Source organism: Cyprinus carpio, chromosome A6, assembly GCF_018340385.1.
Source record: "Cyprinus carpio isolate SPL01 chromosome A6, ASM1834038v1, whole genome shotgun sequence".
Classification (NCBI taxonomy): Eukaryota; Metazoa; Chordata; class Actinopteri; order Cypriniformes; family Cyprinidae; genus Cyprinus; species Cyprinus carpio.
In genome coordinates this window covers 13,635,360-13,656,460 of record NC_056577.1, presented here as the reverse complement: position 1 = coordinate 13,656,460, position 21,101 = coordinate 13,635,360, and the positions used below count along the sequence as shown (strand labels likewise).

The 21,101-nt window shown below is 36.9% G+C and overlaps 1 protein-coding gene across 7 annotated transcripts in view; it reads right to left on the bottom strand.

The window, feature by feature from the left end:
- The window catches only part of LOC109080016 (regulatory-associated protein of mTOR), a 229,024-nt gene that overhangs the window by 62,106 nt on the left and 145,817 nt on the right, over positions 1-21,101 (bottom strand). For all 7 annotated transcript variants that reach the window (XM_042758119.1, XM_042758118.1, XM_042758121.1 and 4 more), the window contains 7 exons: positions 17,938-18,012; positions 17,633-17,698; positions 16,703-16,894; positions 14,697-14,837; positions 5,513-5,633; positions 5,172-5,312; positions 4,753-4,908 (listed from right to left, as the gene is read on the bottom strand). In XM_042758119.1, coding sequence (XP_042614053.1) covers positions 4,753-4,908; positions 5,172-5,312; positions 5,513-5,633; positions 14,697-14,837; positions 16,703-16,894; positions 17,633-17,698; positions 17,938-18,012 — 892 coding nt within the window. The remainder of the gene's footprint in view (positions 1-4,752; positions 4,909-5,171; positions 5,313-5,512; positions 5,634-14,696; positions 14,838-16,702; positions 16,895-17,632; positions 17,699-17,937; positions 18,013-21,101) is intronic.

Here is a 21,101-nt window from a genome sequence, read left to right as displayed (position 1 = left end):
TCATGACACAATTACAGAGAACAATCCTTGATTCATAGCCTTGCAGTGTCTAAAACTGGATGGTTCAAATTCATAATAAGCTACAGAATATTTGGAAGACTGAATCTATGCAGGACTAATAGCGACAGTAAAGGTGTTAATAATTTATGATTGCACTTTGGTTCATAATTCAGAAAAGACATTGTAGTTATTATTACAGCTAAATTCCAAGTTCAGTTTTATTATAAGTTATTATTTTTATGTGGGGTTCGGTTTTCCCCATGAAACAAAAAGTAAATTCCACTCTTTTCTGCATCAAAATGCAGTGCAATTACATTAGAGTTCATTATATACATACATATACTTTGTATATACATATATATTAATGGAGAGATTTGTGTGTATGCTGTATTTCTAAACACACTGATTTATGCTACACTATAATTGTTTTGCTTACATTTAGATAGAATTACCATTCATGTCTATTTTCCACTAAGCAACAAACAATATCCAACAGTGTAACCGAATTCACATTTGTATAATTCCATTCAGAGGGAATTAGGCAGTTATGTGAGCTTCATCGTGGGGGTGAAAATACAAAGGTGTGAATGGCTGATCTTTCATACAGAGAGTGTTCCTCATGAATGTTTTAAACTTGCAGAGCAGGCATAGGTAAAGTGCCTTTTCAGGATAAATGTCTCAATGTGTCCAAATTTATTTTTAGTAAGTTTTCAATATTGTAATGCTTTTAAAAGTTTAACATGAAAGTGTTTAATCAACTGAAGTGTTCAATTTAAGTGTTCAGCTGGTTTGTAGGGTTTTAGAATGTTTGAGCAGTGTGTAATGATTGTCAAATACTGGATTTTTATTATTTAATTTTTTCTGGTAAAGTGAACAAGACATTTAGTTCCTTTTATGGAATAAAAGCTAAAAAAAATGTTTTGTCATTTGTGTGAAAGACAGCATCATATAGTGTTTTATACAATATTGTATGCAGTGTTGCTTTGCTTTGTTTTGTGTTGTGAGAGACATGCTGCTTTCTAGACTACTACTTTCATTTGCACTGTTTAAGTAGTACGCAGCAATGCAGCAATTGTTTTTCCAATATTTACAAAAGGAAAACTGTCACAATAATAGAAAAATATGATTTTGTATTCCACATCAAAGTGCACAGGAAATACAAACACTGAACTCTATATGCAAACTTATAATAAAAAGGTAAAACTGGGCTGATTCTTTATGTAAACCTTGAAGTGTATAGGCTAATTTATAGGGGAAAGTTCAGCAGTGTTATCCCCTCTCTCTCTCTCTCTTAACAATGTCCTTATTTGTATATTGTATTGGTTGTATTTTATATAATTTTAAATTGTATTTATCTGTATTATCTCTACTGTTAGTGTTAAGTGTTAACTGTATGCACCAAGGGTCTGAATAAAGTTTTTACTCAAATCAAGGTTTAAAATAAAGGTTTTACTCTAATCCTAAATGGACTGTAGAAATTCAGTAACGAAAGCTCATTTTAAAATCACTGAAGTTGACAATTATTTAACTATAATCAATGAAGTTGCACAATGAATCCCTTGTCTACATTGTGTGTGAACCTTGTTGGTTATAATGACAGAACTTGCGCGTTTAAATTCGAGGACGTTTTATCAATGCATACCTTCTTTTTCATTCCACTGTTTTAGCTTAATCGTTGCCACATTTTTTATTTTAGTTAATAGGTACAAAATAATACAAGGTGCTCATGTTTTAATTAAAATGAAGGAAGAAATTAATAACAAATGCTCAACAATTTCTTAATCATAGACAGATTATCTTTTTTCCACATCATGAGCAGGAGTAGTTCTTCTGTTCTATTAACGTCTTAAACTCCACGGACCAGAATACATGTCCAAAACTATGTTCTATGTTATAGTGTTTATTCTTCCTATTTAAAGGCTTCCTTGTATGGTATCATCTCATAAATGACATGAATGGTTCATCCCAGACACAAACTTCGGCTTTATGATTGAGAAGAATTTTTTCTATGAAGACATATTTTTTATGAATTTCACAAAACAGTCAAGTCACATATCATAAGAAAGCTCTCATTTACAGGAATTTGTGTATGAAGTTTATTTCACTGTGTGAAAATCATAGATCGAATGATCTCGAAAAGAATCATGTTGTGAAATATGATCACTCTGAGGAAACAAAGACAAGTATCACATTCCTACTCGTATGAATGCTTCAGTCAGCCACAAACAACAAACTCTATATCATCTTTTAGATTTGTTACTTTTCTTTCAATTGAGGCAATTTTTTTTTTACGTTTCTTTGTGCTCGTGTGCCTAAAAATTTAAAAAAAAATTAAGATAAGCGGTTGCAATCAATTTATTTTAGCTACATTTAAATAAACAAATTTAGCTAACTTTCAACATTTTGTTTATTTAAATGTAGCTAAAATATATTGTTTGCAACCACTTACCTTAAAAAAAATTGGTATAATTTTTTAGGTGTATTAACTTTTAACTAACAATCTGTTTGATCCTTTCATGATGCTATTATTTTAAAATAACTTATGAGATTTGTAAATCGTTAGCATATTACCTAATAATAATTTGTGAATGTATAGTCATGTTTTGTAAGCGATTAGTAAATCATCATTTAATCACTTCAATCAAATCTACAAAACATAGATAAAAATATTAATATATATCACTTATTAATCATTTATTAATGTTTATTATTCCCTTTAAAGGCCATTTGCGCTTGCACCATGGCGGAATTTGCAAGAGCAAAGACTGAACGCTTCTCCAGAGAGGAAAGGTTAACCTTTAACCTCATGCACAAGCAGACCATCTATGGGGCACAATAATAATCTTTTACATTGTAATCCTTTCATTTTAAATATTTACACATCCCTGTTTGTAATAAGCAGATTGTACACATGTTGTTCACCCGCTTATAGGTGCATATTATTAACACGCACTTTAATTAAAGGGGTGCTATTATGCTTTTTCACTTTTTCAACATTAGTTAGTCTGTAATGTTGCTGTTTGAGCATAAAAAAGATCTACAAAGTTATAAAGCTCAAAGTACAATTCAAAAGCACATATTTTATTTTACAGAAATCACTTTTCAAAAACTACAACGAATGACAATATCACAAATATCGACGAATGGGACGAGACCTGGTTGAGCTGCGCTAGAAAAGGCAACGAGGCAATGGCAAGGAGACACGCTAGCTTTCCCAATGCAGACGAGCTTAGAGTGGTTACAATCATCCGGGTTTAAATCGCGCTCAAATTGTTTTGAGCTTGCAGCAGGTGGCTATGGTAAGGGGCATGACATTTCCTGACCAGGCGCCGAGTGATGCCAATCACAACACACACTGGCCCAGCTTACCAATCACAGCACATTTCGTATTTCAGAAGGCAGGCCTTCATTTGATACAGGAACTATTCGAGCCGTTCATGCCAGACTGGGCAGGGATGTGTTGTAATAATATAAAATATGTGAAAAATAATGTGTTTTTCGAACAACCTAGTATGAGAGCCTGTTTTAGTACACCCCCAAAACAAAATCAAGACTTTGTAAAAGAGCATAATAGGACCCTTTAAATAAATATTGTGGCATTGACTTTAGACCAGGTTTCAGTTGGTCAAAGGCGCAGTCTATTTCAGTTGCCTCAAAATAGCAACATGCCAACAATGCCCCTGAACACACCTCATTTTCAGACCTGCACGCACTTGGGTGCACAAATGCCCTCAAATGCATTTGCTATTTAAACAATGTGGTGCAGGACATGAAATGATAACTGCATCGGGCTGAAACTAGCAGAAACGCTTATGTCACGAATGGCGCCACATTGTACCACGTGTATGAAAAGCCCCTATAAGTTGCAGATAACTGGAACAAATAGAACTGGAATAACAGACTTTCAAAAAAAAAAAAAAAAAAAAAAAATTATGGAAAAAAAACAAGTGCCTATTTTTTTTGTGTGTGTTAATTGTAATATTTTTAACATATATAATGTTATTTATGAAGTATTACAATCTGATTTTGTATTTCAAGGGGTTTTCTGTACAATGAACTTTTTTTTTCATTTCCTCCATTGCATGTGCGTAGGGTAAACGTTTAAATTTGGCTATGTCAAATCTAGGAGAAAATACAAAAAAACGAGAATTTGAAAATTGAAAATTGTCCCTGAGCTTAAGGACAGACAACAAATTAAGGACGTTTGTGACATATTGAGATGCATGCCATTTTATTAGTGGAATTATTGAATGTAAATTTAATTTTTTATTTGTGATGAATAAGTAATGTGGCGATATAGATATTTAATACAGGTATACATCTGTGTATTGAACAGGCTACTACTTTTAATGATCCTATGCAAAGTAAACCATCTTTTCTTTATTTTATGGTAAAATAACATGATTCAATGATATAAATAATACTGCACACCTGTTAAAAGTATAAAAATCTAAAACACAGTGTAGTACTGTGTAGCAAAGATTAAAATGTAAGCACAGGTTCACAGTCTTGACATTTACTATGCTGCTTAAATAAGTACTAAGTTTGCTTCAGTGAATATGATTTATTTTAACTAGTGTAGTTCTTAGATTCATCAAATCTAACAATGCAAAGTTGACTGCTACTCGTGAAAATTGATTAAATGGTGATTACTACAATGTCCTTAAAAAGGCATTTGGTCTATTCAGAGAGACATTTTCAAAGGAAGCTGATGGTCTTGTTTATGCTTGATGCTGAAACAGGGAATCTTACCAATGAGAGAATTCAAGGAAGAGTATGAGCTGACTCTCCTCATCTTGTCGATGGTTTCAAAGGAGAGAAGGTATTCATCATTATCGGGACTGCCCAGAGTACTGCTAGCACTGCTGCTGGTGCTCAGGTTCCCTGGAGAGAATGCTGCCGGACCACCTAGAACACATATAATAAACATAAGCATTGTTAGGAATAGAGGTCAGCAATTTGAACAAAATCTTATATCACAATATAAGAAATTTAATTTTTTTGCTTATGTAAGGGACTTGTTAAAGTGCAATATGTCCATATTCACCAGCATGATTTTATGCCAATAAATGACTTTGTACACTGTTATGAAAGGTATAAAGAGTTTAAAACAGTTGAAAATTTGTAACAGAGATTTCAGGCTTTGTGATGTAAAGTCAAGTTTGACTCACCCTCTTCGTTGAGATTGAGATTCTGAAGACTCTTATTGAGGGTTCGAGCAGTGGTGGCAGCTCTTAGATTTGTATAGGAGTTCACTGAACGTAAACGAGGGATGGCGGGACTGTCCCTACTTGGAGTAACATTTCCTGTCTCTACACAAACACACACACACACATACAAATCAAGGATATAGATAGATAGATAGATAGATGATAGATCGATCAATACATAGATAGATAGATAGATAGATAGTACATTGTGCAGTATACATTTCACTTCATTCATAACTGTTGTTTAAACTGTAAATCACTAGGAAATGTATTGTGTATCTAAAACAGTTATAAATACTTACCTGTGGAATTTGCAGGTGAGGGTACAGCATAGTTTTTCTCTTCCTCGATGAACTGCAGAGCCACGGTACAGAAATTACTCTCATACTGCACCACTAGGTGACTAAGAGCAACAACCAGCTCCTAAACATGACAAAAAAGAGGTAAATAAAAGTCACTGAATGTGTTATAACAGAAACACATTCAAAGCAGTTGAAATTGTAGACTACTCTTTTGAAATCTGTATTAGATGCAAATTACATAAGCTCATGACATTTTTATTTTGTCTAGGGACTTCAGTCAAGCAATTACCCCACCCTAAATTGTATGACCATGTTAACTTCATTACCAGAGCAGAGAACATGTTAGACCTTTACACAAACATCAGCAATGAAAACAGGGGTGATGCAGCTACCCCTGGTTGGATTTTTAAGACCACATCACTGCTATGGTAATTGCTGTATACAGGAAATGTACACTTGTCAAATGGACCAAAAATGTTCCAAAGCCGATTACTGTGGGCCAGAAGGAAAAAGCTCAGCTTTAAAGGGGACATGAAATGGAGAATCAAAATGTTCTTGATATTCACACACAAAAGAGGTTACTCTACTTACTCTTAAAACAAACTCAATAGTTCAAAACATGAATTGTTCTTTTCTACCCCTCTGAAATGCCCAGATTTTAAAGTCCTTTAATGTGTCATTGTCATATGTAATCAATGAGGTGTGTTCTGTACAACTCATGTCTGTCCATCAATCATGGCTGGATTTTATATTTAATAACATGGCTGAGCAACTGAAAGATTTTTTAAAAAGTTTTTATCTGTTCTTCACATTTCACACCAGACTATTTTGTGAATTATAACATGCTTTTGTTTTTCACAACATACATACAACAGAATCTGAAAGTATGGCATTTTGTTCTCTGAGGCAACACAGTTAAACATCAAACTGTTTAACGCTATTAAGACACCAAGGGTATCATCACGGTGTGCAGCACAACTGTGAAACAGGTCCAGGTAGTCTGTCTCATTTTGTTATGCTGTGGGATGCAAGACATTTTTTGGATGAAATTCAAACTGAATTGTTTGAGCGTTGCTAATAAAATTAGCACATACTCAGACAGACAGACAGACAGACAGATCGTGGATTTCACTCGCTCCAAGAGCGCTCCTCCACTGCTCCATCACGACTACAATTCATGTCAACGACCCGTAATATAACTGCAGATTTAGCAATAATTCACATGTTAAACATATTTAGCTACAGTTTGATACAGATGGATCTCTCAGATCAGAAAATTATAGTGACAGCGATAACCGAGTGGGAAGTTATAGGCTAGTTCTCAAGGAGTTTTTCTGTTCCTTTCACTGAATATTTTCAGCTTAAAGCATGATTTAAACAGATACAGCACATTCACACACATTCGCTTTCGCAATAATGCATTCAAACAAATGTAATCTTACAGTACTTCATCTGTATCTGATTTTGAAATCTGTAAGAAACGCATCGACCTGCAGATAAAATAACTGACAAAAATGAACTGCCATTTTCATCACAAACAAAATTTGCACAGCAGAAAGCAGCTATTATACCTTTTATTGCTGACAATGTTATTAGTTTGGCATGTGGTAGGAAAGAAGTTTGCACACAATAGCCTAAGCCACTTTGAAACTGTTATTTTATTTATTTTTTATTTGAATATAGGCTGCGTTATGAACATAACATTTCAAACATACTGAAATACTTTAGCCAAGGAGCGAAGGCGGAGCGGTGTTTCTGGTATCAGTGAGCGCGGAGTGGAGCTGGAGCGGAGTGATTATTAAATGCTCGGAGCACGGAGGGAAATAGTTGCTGCTCCACTCCACTCACATACTCTGCTACTGAGTGAGAGAGATGTTTCGCCCTACAAAATGAACAAGGCCGCAGCAGCACAAGCACATCATATCCACCAAAAAGCAACCTGCAGCAATGCTAGTTGCGCGGCTCACCAAGCTTTACTTTTGTGGCTCGCATTGCAGTAAATAATACGATGATATGATCATGCAGTCAATACAGACATTTAATAAAAACATTAAAGACAAGCAGGGTTGTAACATAACACATTAAAAAAACGCATGTAATGTCCACACCGGGCGGCGCGATCTGACAAAAGACAATAGAACCCAGTGATGTTGTCTAAACTGGACGTGGCGTGATGCGACACGATCCCCATCAGTAAACTGAAGCTCATTCTATTGATGACTAAATGTTCTGACACTACGTTCAGATGATTTGCAACTGTGGTGTGATGTCAAGTTTAGACAGACTTTTAGCACAGTGGGGCACGGAAGAAAAACTCTCGTGTCCGGTGTAGACACAGTTAGACAGTGTCTGCTCTATTTACAAATAATTTATATAAGAAAAAAATGACTCACTGCGTAGTTGCCAGTTTTAATCTTAACAGCTCTTAACGCCGAGTGGATGGTTAGATGCGTGATGGGCTAGTATTAAATGAAAAAAATAAAAATAAATAAATAAATAAAGGTCTTTCCAGTATTAAGGTAATAACATTTCTGCTTTTTTTATTTTAAATCATCTTCTCAGTTATAAATTTGACTGGTAAATAATAAATAAAGAATTATATTAAAACTTGTTTAGAACAATTTCTTTGTCATTTGAATATTGTAAGGGGGCAAAAAAATCGATTCAAATCATAAATCGGATTTTTGGTGAAAAAATCTGGGATTTTTTTTTAGGCCATATCGCCCAGCCCTAGTAGATGCAGACTCATCAGAGTGTCCATGATAACCCCTGTACAGTACACAGCCAAAAGACCCTAGAATGGGCACAAGATCAACAAAACTGGACCTTGGAGCAGTGGAAAAAAGGTTGTCTGGACTGATGAGACCTGTTTTCTTTTACATCAAGTTTACTTGGGGATGTAATGGCACCAGGATACACTGGAGGAAGAATACAAACTGTTCAAAGGACTGTGATGATGTTGGCAATGTTCTGTTGGGAAACTCCTGTTTCCGGTGTTCTCCTGATCTCCTAAATATGCTAATCTGATTTAGTATCTGTGGATGTGCTGGACCAACCAATACAATCCATGGTGCCTCAACCTCGCAACTTAAAGACATTAAATATCTACTGGTAATGTCTTGGACACCTTCAGTGGTCTTGCAAAGTCTATGACTTGGCAAGTCTGTGTTGTTTTGGCAGCACAAGGAGGACCAACAGCATATAAGACAGGTGGTCATAATGTTTTGGCTCATTGGTGTAGTTTTCTATGAAATTAAATTTGTCCCAAATTATTGTCAATATACATAATGACTTTAACTTAGTGTATTGTGCATTTTTCTGCAAAATGTTTTTCTTTCTCTGGCTTGAATACAGTCTATATGCTTCATATAGAGAGCTATAATAAGCTGTGTATAATAAGCTTTTTGTCTGGTGTGTGAGGCCTTAAGACAGTACACATGCAAGCACAGCAAAAGCTCACTGTGGAGGCCATACTCCTCTGATGCTGCCATTAAATCTGTAAATAAAGTAGCTCTTTGGTATTAGAAAGGCAAAGTAAAGCTATAATAATGCATAATAATGCCATTACTGATCCAACTGTCTTGGTACTCTTTAAGGTGAGGACCATCACATGTGCATAAGAATAAAATAACATCCGGCCCTAGTGACTATTGTCCCATGCCGGGGCAGATGTAAGTGATTTGGGGGCCCTAAGCAAATTTCAGGTATGGAGCCCCAACACAATAACTAAGCATGCTCTTTTACACCTAACCCTTATTTCGCTCGCACTCTCTCTCATAGTTTATGGTTTATTTACCTCTTCACAACTTAAGTAAATAATTTGTCAACCTGTATTAGGCCCTTTTTTTTCTCAGATCACAAAAAAAAACATTACAAAAAAATAAATGCTTGTACTTGTTAATTTAATGAATTTACAAAAAGGATTCCAATATCATAAAATTATCCTATGCAACTCATTCCGTATTACAAGTGTTCTTAAGGAATATGGTGGGGTTTGCCAAGAAACAAATTGAAAATGTAATCCATTATGCAAAAATCTCCAGTCATCGCATTTGTACAGTATGAGTGCACAGCAGTTTGTTCCGGTGTGCATAGGAAAAGCACATGAAACACGATAGCCTGCTTTCTTCTCTGAGGTTAATATATGAGACAGTTCTGAGACAGTCAGACAGGATTATACAACCTAAAAAGTGTGCAAAGTGCACTCCTAATATAATCACTAAAAGCTTTCATTCACTTCAGTTCATCGTGATCTCACAACGTTCCTTTAATCGGTGAAGCTGTCTGTACTGCACAATGAATCTCGTATTTACATTGTATCTACACATTGTTATAATGAGAGGATTCGCTATCTTGCAGAACTCAGCATATGACAAAAACTCTGCGTTTTGAGTGGTGAGTGAAAATTTGACACTCTTCTAAACCTAAATACACACTGGAGAGTTTGCCAAATATTTATCGCCAATATCAGATGGGACCCCTGATTTCCCGGGGCCCTAAGCGGCTGCTTACCTCGCTTAATGGTTAAGTCTCCCCCTGGTCCCATGGCACTTACACACTTATAAAGCTCTTTAAGAGGATTTTCTAAGACCAAGTCAAGTATCCCCTCCATATTCAATCCCTTATAGTTTATAGAAGATGCCCTTGGCCTGTTTTTTCTTACCTGGAAAATGTACTCGGTTACTAATGTAACCTCGGTTCTCTAAGATATGGAACGAGTACTGCGTCTTGTTAAAGATGCTTATGGGGAAAACTCCTTTTTCTCAGATGACTGAAGCCTTTTTTAGTAACGCAGTGTAACTGCATTGCCATTGGTTCGTGCAGTGAATATAAAAGGAACCAATGGCTTGGCAGCAGAGCTATATAAGTGGCACATCTCCATAGGATCCTCAGGTTACTTCGACTTAAGCGACGACTGAGTCGTGCAGCTACATAGCATGGCAAAGTACGCAGTACTCATTCTGTATCGCAGGGAACCTAGGTTACGTTAGTAGCCGAGTACGTTCCCTGTCAATACTTCACTTGTATTGCGTCTTGTTAAAGATGCTTATGGGGAACCAATTCAATCCCGCCATGCTAGAGGAACGACTAATACTTGAACTTGCCTTAAGCACCCAACGAGGCCCAAAAGGACCAAGTATTCTGCAGGGAAACCCCACAAGAGGCAATAGGGCCAAACTCAGAGAGGTCAGCCTGGCCTTGTTTTATCGTTCCAGAATAAATCAGTACAGCCTTGGAACTCACTGAGGGCCAAGAGTGTACTTGTAGGAGGCAAACTCTAAACTGGTAGTCATATGACGAAGTGCCCAGCTATGCAGAAAGGACCCTCGCCTGTAAGGTCGGGATGTCCAGACTGTAAAATCTGGTGAATGTGGACAGCGAGGCCCAGCCAGCTGCCGCACAAATTTCTACAATGTACACTCCATTATACCAATCCCAGGAATAGGCCATGCCTCTAGTTGAAAGGGTTCTTACTCCCATGGGGCATTGAAGGCCCAAAGAAAAGTATGCTAACCTAATAGTGTCAATTATCCATTTGGAAAATCTCTGCTTTGTGACTGGAGACCCCTTGGTGCGGCCACCAAAGCATACAAACAGCTGATCGGACTGCCTGAACGGGGCAGAATGCTCAACATGACCTTGCAGTGCCCTAACGGGGCATAATAAGTTTAACTCTTGGTCTTGCTCCGAAGGAGGAAGTGCTGATAGAGTAATTACCTGTGCTCTTAATGGAGTCGAGAGCACTTTAGGTACATAGCCAAGCCTTGGTTTCAGGACGGCCTTGGAGTCGTTGGGCCCAAACTTGAAGCAGATGGGGCTCACTGATAGCGCCTGCAAATCTCCCATATGCTTTACAGATGCTAATGCTAGCAGCAGAGCAGTCTTAAGTGTCAGAGAATGAAGGTCAATGGATTGCAGTGGCTCATGCCGTGGGCAGATCCCATGTAGGGACAGTGATGGGGTGAGGCGGGTTGGGTCTTCTAGACCTCTTCAGAAAATGAACAACCAAGTTGTTCCTGCCCACTGATTGGCCAGCTATAGGAGGGTGAGAGACTGCTATGGCTGCTACATTGACCTTGAGCATGGAAGGGAAACGGCCCTTATCCAACAGCTCTTGCAGAAAAGACAATATCAGAGATATGTCGCATGAGATTGGGTATGCGCCGCGGGCTGTACACCAGGCGGAGAAGAAAGACCATTTAAGGGCGTAGAGGCTTCTTGTAGACGGCACTCTAGCCTGAGATATAGTGTTTAGCTCGCTCTCTGGGATGTTCACAAGCTTCCTTCGAGAGGCCAAAGGTGAAGGGCCCACAGCTTGGGCTGGGGGTGCCATGACGTCCTGTTTGCCTGAGAGAGGAGATCCTGCCTCAGGATAATGGGCCATGGGGCTGCAGAGAGCTGCTGGCACAACTCCGCAAATCAGTGCTGGTTCCTCCAGAGCGGGGCCACCAGTAGCACCTTGCATTTCTAACATTGCTCCTGGATAGCATGTCCACTCCTAGTTTCAGCCTGCCCTCGGTATATGTGCTGCTCTCAGTGAGCACAAGTTGAGTTGAGCCCATACCAAGAGGCGATCCTCTAGTGTGAAGAAGTGCTTCGAGGAGAGACCGCCCTGGCAATTTATGTAGGACACCACGCCATGCTGTCCGAACGGACCAGTACATGGGGACCTTTCAGGTCTGGCAGAAAGGTTTGAAGGCCCAAGCATACTGCCAGCATTTCCACGTAGTTGATGTGAAGCCAGCCTTCCGTTTTCGACCAGTGGCCAAAAGCTGGTTTGCCATCGCACAGCGCTCCTTAACCCATGTTGGAGGCATCTGTGAGGACCACCTTCCTTCTACAGACCATTCCCAGGGGCACACCCCGTTCCATCCGCTGAAGATCTTTCCAAGGGGACAGGGCTGCTATACAGGCCCGGTCTACCCTGACGCGAAGGCGTCCAAGACGCCAGGCTTGGGATGGAACTCGTGGTTTCAGCCAGTACTGAAGGGGCCGCATACAGAGCAGGCCTAGCTGTAGTACCAGAGACACAGAGGCCATGAGGCCGGGCAGTTTCTGAAACGCTTTGAGAGGGCGAGTGGCTCCAACTCTGAATGATGCCACAAGCTGCTGGATGGCCAGCACACATTCCGGCGTGGCTATCGCCCTCATTTAGGCTAAATCCAAAACTGTTTGCAGGAACGATATCCATTGGCTGGGAGACAGCGTGCTCTTGGCAAAATTGATCCTGAGTCCCAGGGACTCCAGGTGGCTGAGAAGGAGGGATCTGTGAGATAGTAGTTCTTCCTCCGACTGGGCCAGAATGAGCCAGTCTTCAAGGTAATTCAGAATGCGGATTCCCATCTGTCTTAGTGGGAAAAGAGCCACATCCATGCACTTTGTAAAAGTGTGATGAACTAGGAACAGCCCAAAGGAAAGGACCTTGTATTGATAAGCCACTCACTCGAAGGCAAATCTCAAGAATCGCCTGTGATGGGGCATATCTGGATGTGAAAGTAAGCATCTTTCAGGTCCAGAGAAAAGACCTGGTCATACTTGTGAGAGGATCTGTTTCAAAGTGATCATTTTCAACGGCCATCTCATGAGGGCCCGATTCAAGTGTCTGAGGTCGAGGATGGGCTTTAGGCTGCCATCCTTCTTGGGGACGAGGAAGTACACACTGCCATCGGCACCTGGAACTGAACGGGGTGCTTGGAGGGATAACACAGGCATTTTTGGGGGTGGTCTGGTTGCAGCGAGACTCGTCCCTCTCCTCTTCCTGTCCAGCACTGGCGAGGCTCAGGCTTAGAAGCCATGGGAGCAACTGGCGTTGCAGGCTTTGGATTCTGGCTTTTTATGTGAAAATTCGCCAGGATGGACATTCTGACAATTCTGTTCAAGTGCAATACATAGCGAAAGAGAGCTCAATTTGGAACTCACATAAGATTGTACCTGGAGACTTAACATTACCTTCAAAATATCTCCCCATCCTTATCACTTTCTACAGGGGCACCAACAGCTGAATTACTGGTGTGGGAACTCTAAAGCTACCCACCAATTTTAAATCCCTTCAGCAGACAGTAAAGACAGCTGTATAAATTACTGAAACCTCTGTCCCAACAGTCTAAGACCTCTATGAATGTTGAATAGAAAAGAATATGCTAATTCAGACAAGAGCTTCTTCCCCCAAGAAGTAATACTCTCTTGCCCTCTGCTCTTGAGAGGCTGACATCACATCAGTATTGTTGTACTGGTGTTGTAATATGTCCCACAATGTTACTGTGCACTGTCTGTCCAGGATCACTGTTACTGTATGAGTACCCTTATGAAAATTTTTACTACCAAAAAAAAATAATAATAATAATAATAAAATAAATAATAATAATAATAAAATAATAAAAAAAAATAATAAAAAAAAAAATAAAAAAATAAAAATAATTGGTTACTATAGTTAAACCATGGTAACCCCAAATTAACTCTGGTGTTGCTACACTAACCATAGTTTAACCAAGATATCTGTAGCAAAATTGTGCTTATACAAATGGTAATCAATTGGTCAAAAAAAAAAAAAGAAAAAAAAAAAAAAAGGTGGTTACTACGTGTTCACTATAATAAAACCTTGGTTAATTTTTGTAAGGGACATTTAATTTCCCATACTAAATTAGGTCTTGTGATGATTATTTTGTTTAACTATGTTTCCGAAATAAAGGTTTCACCTTAATTTCTCCACTATGCAGCTAACTACTTGGGAGAATGAGCCTCCAACATATTCACTTTCTAATTTTTCAAAGTTTATGGTTAAGCACAACTTAACGGTAAAAGGCAGCAAATACACATTCCTGTTGTTGCCGCCGTGGGAAAGGTTGTGATAAAAGTATTATTCCGGATGAGAACCATCTGTAGGTATACTTTACTGAGTTTACAGTCTCCATAAATTTCCAAAATACTTTTATGTAAAATGTGAACCAGGATCTGTAGAAGAAACACAATGTTGTTCACTCAACAGCATGTTTGGACAATAGAATGGGAGAAGAATGTCGCTGTCAATCACTATGTGATTTGTAAACAATCCCCAGTTCCAAGAAGCACAGTTCTTAGTATTAGAACAAATGTAAGATAATGAAGTTGATGATAATGGAAAAAAAAAAAAAAAAAAAAAAAAAAAAAAAAAAAAACACCCACAATGAAATTCCAATTAACTTGCCTTCCTGACAATGGGACTTCCATCATTAATGAGTTGTGCTAGCATCATGGCCACATTATGATCAATGGTGGTAGAATGATCGGTTCTCTCAGCAGAATTCCCCACAAATGTACCCAAAGCAAACACAGCTGCACACCGCACCTGCCAATGAGACAAACACAAAGCATAAATGAACCACACAACAGCCTTGGTCAGAGTTATGGCAAAAAGGTAGCAGTTTTTGACCACATATAAAGAAAATAATTTTGAGGTACATATCCTAGTCAGGAATAGACTTGGGTGTACACAGAACAGAAAAACAGAGAAAACAAAAAAATCTATGTAAGGTTTATAATGCATTATAGGAGGTTGGTAACACTTTATAATAACTTTCATTAATAAATCATTAAAAAAAAACATTATATAATGCTTAACAGATCATTAGTTAATATATATTCAAATAGCTAGAAATGTAAGTTAATGTGCTTGTTAATGTTTACCCATAAACGTATTAAACATTACCTAATGATTAACAGATCATTATTTCATGTTAATTAAAATGCTTACGAATGCCATTAAACTTTTAGTTCATATGATCATGCTCTTCTTGACAATCTACAAAAGATTTTAACAGTTAAGATATAATGATTAAAAGCTTTTGATACAGTGTGATACGGGTAAGGTCAATTTGATTACTATAAGGAAACACGGTTCAATCAGTTTATATTACATTGTTTTGACAAAGTAAGTATTTTCTTGAAAAACAGGTTTGTTTTCTCCTTTTAATGTATGATTCAAGGAATATCCTGTTTAATGATATACAGTAGTATACTAATATAAGTACTGAGGCAATAAAAACAGGTTTACATCACATTAAATTACAATGTGTGTTATGTCTTTAGCAAGCATTTAGCTAAACTTAACTAAACATCCTTTACACATGTTGTTACAGCAGCTAAAATCCAATATCAATAAATGTACTAGATAATTAGTAAACATTTACAAATTATGAATAGTTTCAAGTTTAGATTGGGTACTGCAAAAACATGAATAAATGATTAATAAAAGATTTGTAAAGATGTGCAAATAGGTGAATTCAGATCTTTCGGGACACTTTTTGCCACTGAGATGACTGCTCAAAAAATTACTATTGATTAGTAAACATTCATTAAACAAATAATGAATAGTTTCCACTTTAGATTTTAGGTACTGTAAAAACATGAACAAATAATTAATAAATGATTTGTTCAGATATGTAAATAGTAGAAGTCTAAACAACAAACACAGACCAAATATGTGACCTTTACAGACTGTGATTTTGAGTTAATGGAAAATATATTAACATAAATAGTTTGTGAAGTGCTTAATTACCAATTTAGGGCTGTGCAAATAATCAAATGCGATTTTCATGCACATCTCGTCAGTGTGAATGATATTGTGTAGCTTGTCAGTGAACTGTGGCTCTGTGTATTAAATGCCGCTTCATCTGAAAGCATGTGCTGGAGATTTACTACTAATCACAGAACCGGACAATCGCATTCGATCATTTGCCCAGCCCTATACCAATTAAGCTTTTTAAATTTTTTATTTTTTTTTGTACATGTAAAATAAGAGCATTGGGTAATATGTGAACTGAAGTTTGAACACATTTGATAGCAATCAAAAGCACATTAACAAATAAGCTTGTAATCATTGAATAATTTCTGTTAAAATCATTTGTAGATTTTTAAAAAGTACACGATCGTATGAATTGAAAGTTTAATGACATTTGTAAGCATTTCAATTTACATTAAAAAATTATCTGTTAATTCACTGATCATTAGGTAATGTTTAATGAGTACATTAGTAAACATGAATAAGTACATTAACATATTTCAAGCTATGTGAATATATGTTAACTAACGATCTGTTAAGAATTATACAGTAAATTGTTTGTTAATGATTAATGAAAGTTATTATAAAGTGTTACTCTTGAAAATCTAAAATATGCAAGATCTACAAGAATTAGACTGGCCAACTTTCAGAACCTCTGGTATAGGATCAGACAGGAGGCTGTAGAGCTTCTCATGGGCACTATCTCGAACTCCACACCAGCGTGCAGAATCAAAGTTCTGCCAGATTCGGCCCAAACAGATTGCCACCCACTGCCTCAGAAGAGGATGAGGGTCATTGAGCTGCTCCAGACAGATCGCAATCAGGTTACCCTGCAGACAAGCCTCCTAATGAAAAGAAAGGACAATTTTTTTTTTTTTTTTTTGAAAAAGAATAAGTTCTGAGAATATATCTTGCAAAATAATAATAGGCTGTTCAAAGCATCCTATTATATTCATATATACTTTTGAAGTTTGTTTGTAAACCTTAGTACAACCACTGTCATTACAGACAAGGTAAGCTCACACTATATAACTTTTGGCTGGATTTTGCTATCAGAGACAGTTTTCAAGGTCTGCGACAAAACCCCCAGACTGCGGCCAAATCGGTGTTTGTTTTGGTTTGCTGATGCTTGTTAGGTATGAGCAGGTCAGCGATGTGATCTGAGCCTGTCTCGAGCAGTCAACAGCACTGCAATCTTTTCAAACTTGCTTCAAATTACTGCCACATGATCTTGTTGTGTGTTCCATGTAACGACAAGGTGGGACTAATCCAGCCAATCACAGTGCAGATGGTATAAAGAAAAATCTTGTAATAACTTGCATGAATTTCTCTGTGAATTTACATGAGAAAACATTTTCTTTTTTGCTGCTGGTCGGGACTGCCTTTTGACCAAATGTCTTGTCATTTGTACACCTCGTCAGTGCTGTGTTATGTAGTATGCGTGCTGCAATGACAAGATGGCAACAAATGACAGAAACCTTGTAGAGTGTGAGCACTGCAGCAGTTCAGTTAGTTTTAGAGTCCTGTAGTGTGAGCTTGCCTTTTGTTTTTAATATTTTATTTCTGTTTCATCTGACTTATACCTGTCCCGTGTTGTAGTTGTTGACAATGACAGCAAGGATGAAGACTGCCATGGTTCGATGCTCAGCCTGTATAAAGAACCAGGAGTCAACAACTAAAAAACAATATTCATGACAATTTAATTAACAGTGTCTTATCCATTTTCACTGTCCATCCGTGATTTGATTGGTCAAAAGTACACAAAATTCCAATGAAAAAACAAAGAATAGACTGAACTCAACAAATATGGCACAGCAGATTAAGTAAACAGAACAGATTTTGTTTTGAAAAAGTTGAAAATTATTCAGTGTCATCCTAAGATACTCACAGGCATGAATGGGTCAGCCAGCACCGACAGGAAGTACTTGTGTCCATTGTCTTTTACAAGATCAGCTTGGCATGACTACAGAAAAGAGAAAGAGCAGGAGGGAGAGTGGGCGAGTGTAAAAGAAGGAACTGAAGAAGTGACAAAAATTTTACAAAACACCATCCTAACTGCTGACAACAGTTTCTCCCAATCTTGCTGTCTGATATAAACCTCTTACATCTGAGTCTTCTCTGAGTAAGAGTTGTAAAACACTTACATACTCCCCTAATGAAAACTGAACTACAGCACGTGAGACACATTGCTGATACCAAAAACACAATAACAGAGCCTGGAATGACCAGAAAGAGAGAGATGGAGAAAAGCTATTTGTCCCATCTCAAACAGAATGTGTGTTGGAGGATAGTGTGGGCAAGACAGAAAGGGCAAGTTGTAATATAGCCTGCTTGAGCTCTCCATTTCATCTGGTGATTTTTTGTGCCATGTGCAACTGAGAACTCACCAATTACACATACTGACCACTCTATATGATCTAAACAGTTCTGTGTATATCTGAACAGTATGGGGTTAGTAAGATTTTATTTCTTCAAGAAATTATGTATTTTTATGAACAAGGACACATTAAATTGATTAAAAGTGACAGAAAAGACTATTATATTGTTCCACAAACACACACAAACAAATATTTCAAATTAAATGCTGTTCTTTTGAACTTACTATACACTACTGATACCTGACAAAATGTATCATGTTTTGAGACCAAAATATTAAGCAGCACAACCATTTTCAACTGTGATGATAGGAAATGCCACTTAAGCACCAAATCAGCACAGTGATTTCTAAAGGATCATGTGACAATGAACACTGGAGGAATGTCTGTCAATTAAAGCATGCCAATTAAAGGGATAAGTCAGCCCAAAAAGAAAATTCTGTCATCATTTACACAAAATAAAACAATTTGAAGAAAGTTAGTAATGAAAAAGTTGCTGGTAACCACTGACTTCCATTGTATGAAATAAAAAAATAAAAAAATAAATAAATTACAAAAAAATAAAGTCAATGGTTACCAGCAACTGTTTGGAACAACATGAGGGTGAGCAAATGATTATTAAAGTTTAATTTGTGAGTGAACTAACCCTGTATTTAGGCTTTGCCCATACAATGAATGTCAGTGGGTTCCAAACACTCTCCAAAATATCTTCTATGTTTTGCATGAGTAGAATTAGTCATATAGGTTTTGAATGATATGAGGGTATGAGTAAATGATGATAGAATTTTCATTTTTTCACTTAAAGATGGCGTGACTAAGACCCCCTATACCCACTTCAATTCTATTGTTCTAAGTCGAGCTGCCTTTGCAAGCAAACATGCCAGGTTTGATGTCAATACTTTCGAAATTGGTGCTTGCATATCTTGTGACTGAATTTTTTTTTGAATTGACGCAGGTGTCAATGAGATTTGAGAGCAATGATATCTGCATCAGAGTTGTGGAGAGCTGTGCATCTGGGTCTCTCTGCTCAAAGAAGAAATAAAAATAGAAAGAACAGTTTCAGTTTAAGAATTGCATGAAAAGCACAGATCTAGTCCCAATGAGAACTATACCTACAAGGGTGACCACACATAGTGCAACTATTATTGATAATATATTTACAAATGTACATGGTAAATTAATTAGTGGTATCTTTATGACAGACGTGAGTGATCATCTCCCTGTATTTATAATTTATGAGAAAACATCTTATGACATTGTAGAAGATGAATTTAAAACACTCATTCGAGATAAATCTAGTAAGGCTTTAGAGGCCCTTAGAGAAGTTTTGAAGAAACAGAGCTGGGATAGATTGTACACAGATAATGTAAATATTGCATATGAGGCCTTCATGACGACATTAATTATTCTATATGATAAAAATTGTAAAATAACCAAAGCAAATGCTCGTATCAAGAAAAATACTGTTAACAATCAATGGATGACAAATGGACTGAAAAATGCCTGTAAGGAAAAAAACTATTTGTACCAATTGTTTATAAGATCAAGAACTAAAGATGCTGAAGTTAGGTATAAAAAATATAAAAACAAATTAGTTGGAATCATAAGAAGGCAAAAAAAGGATTACTACACTAAATTGTTAGACAAAAATAAAAATAGTACAAAAGACACATGGAGCATTACAAACTCTGTTATGCAAAAAGGCAAGGTAAAAACAAAATTTCCAAATAAGTTTACAAAGAACAATGTTGATATTTGCAATAAAACTGAAATTGTAAATTAATTCAATAATTATTTTGTAAATATTGGCCCTACTTTGTCACAACAAATTCTAGATGGAAACATCAACGGTGGCACAGTACCAGATAATGTTGGCAGTGTTTTTCTTTAAAGTGTACGAACGAGTGACATATTGACAATTGTCCAGAAGTGTGCTAATAAAAAATCAAATGATTATACTGATATGAATATGGAATTGATAAAGCAAATTACAGATGTAATTGAGCCTTTTACCTATATCTGTAATTTGTCATTTACTTCAGGGATATTTCCAGACTGCATGAAAATAGCCAAAGTAATTCCACTGTTTAAAAAAGGAAATAAATCTGAATTTTCTAATTATAGAGCAATATTATTACTTCCACAGGTCTCTAAAACTTTGGAGAAGTTATTTGCGATTAGACTGAATACATTTCTAAATGAATTTAAGATTTTAAGTAACAGCCAATATGGCTTTCGTCCTAATCACTCAACTGCTACAGCAATTATGGAACTAACTGAAGAAATTACCAATGCTATAGACAAAAAGCATTATTTAGTAAGCATCTTTGTGGCTCTTCAAAAAGCGTTTGATACGCTGGACCACAAGATATTGTTGCATAAATTATATAAATATGGTATCAGAGGTGTGGCACACCAATGGGTTACCAGCTATTTAAAAAACAGAAGTCAGTTTGTTGAAATTGCCAACATAAAGTCTAATAATTGTAACATAACTTGTGGGGTACCACAAGGATCAGTCCTAGGACCTATACTTTTTCTTCTATATGTAAATGACATTGTGTCTGTGTCTCAGTTACTTAGGTGCATTCTGTTTGCGGATGACACCACTTTATTCTATTCAGGAAAAAATATAAAAGATGTCCTACAAATCGTAGAGAATGAATTTCAGAAAATT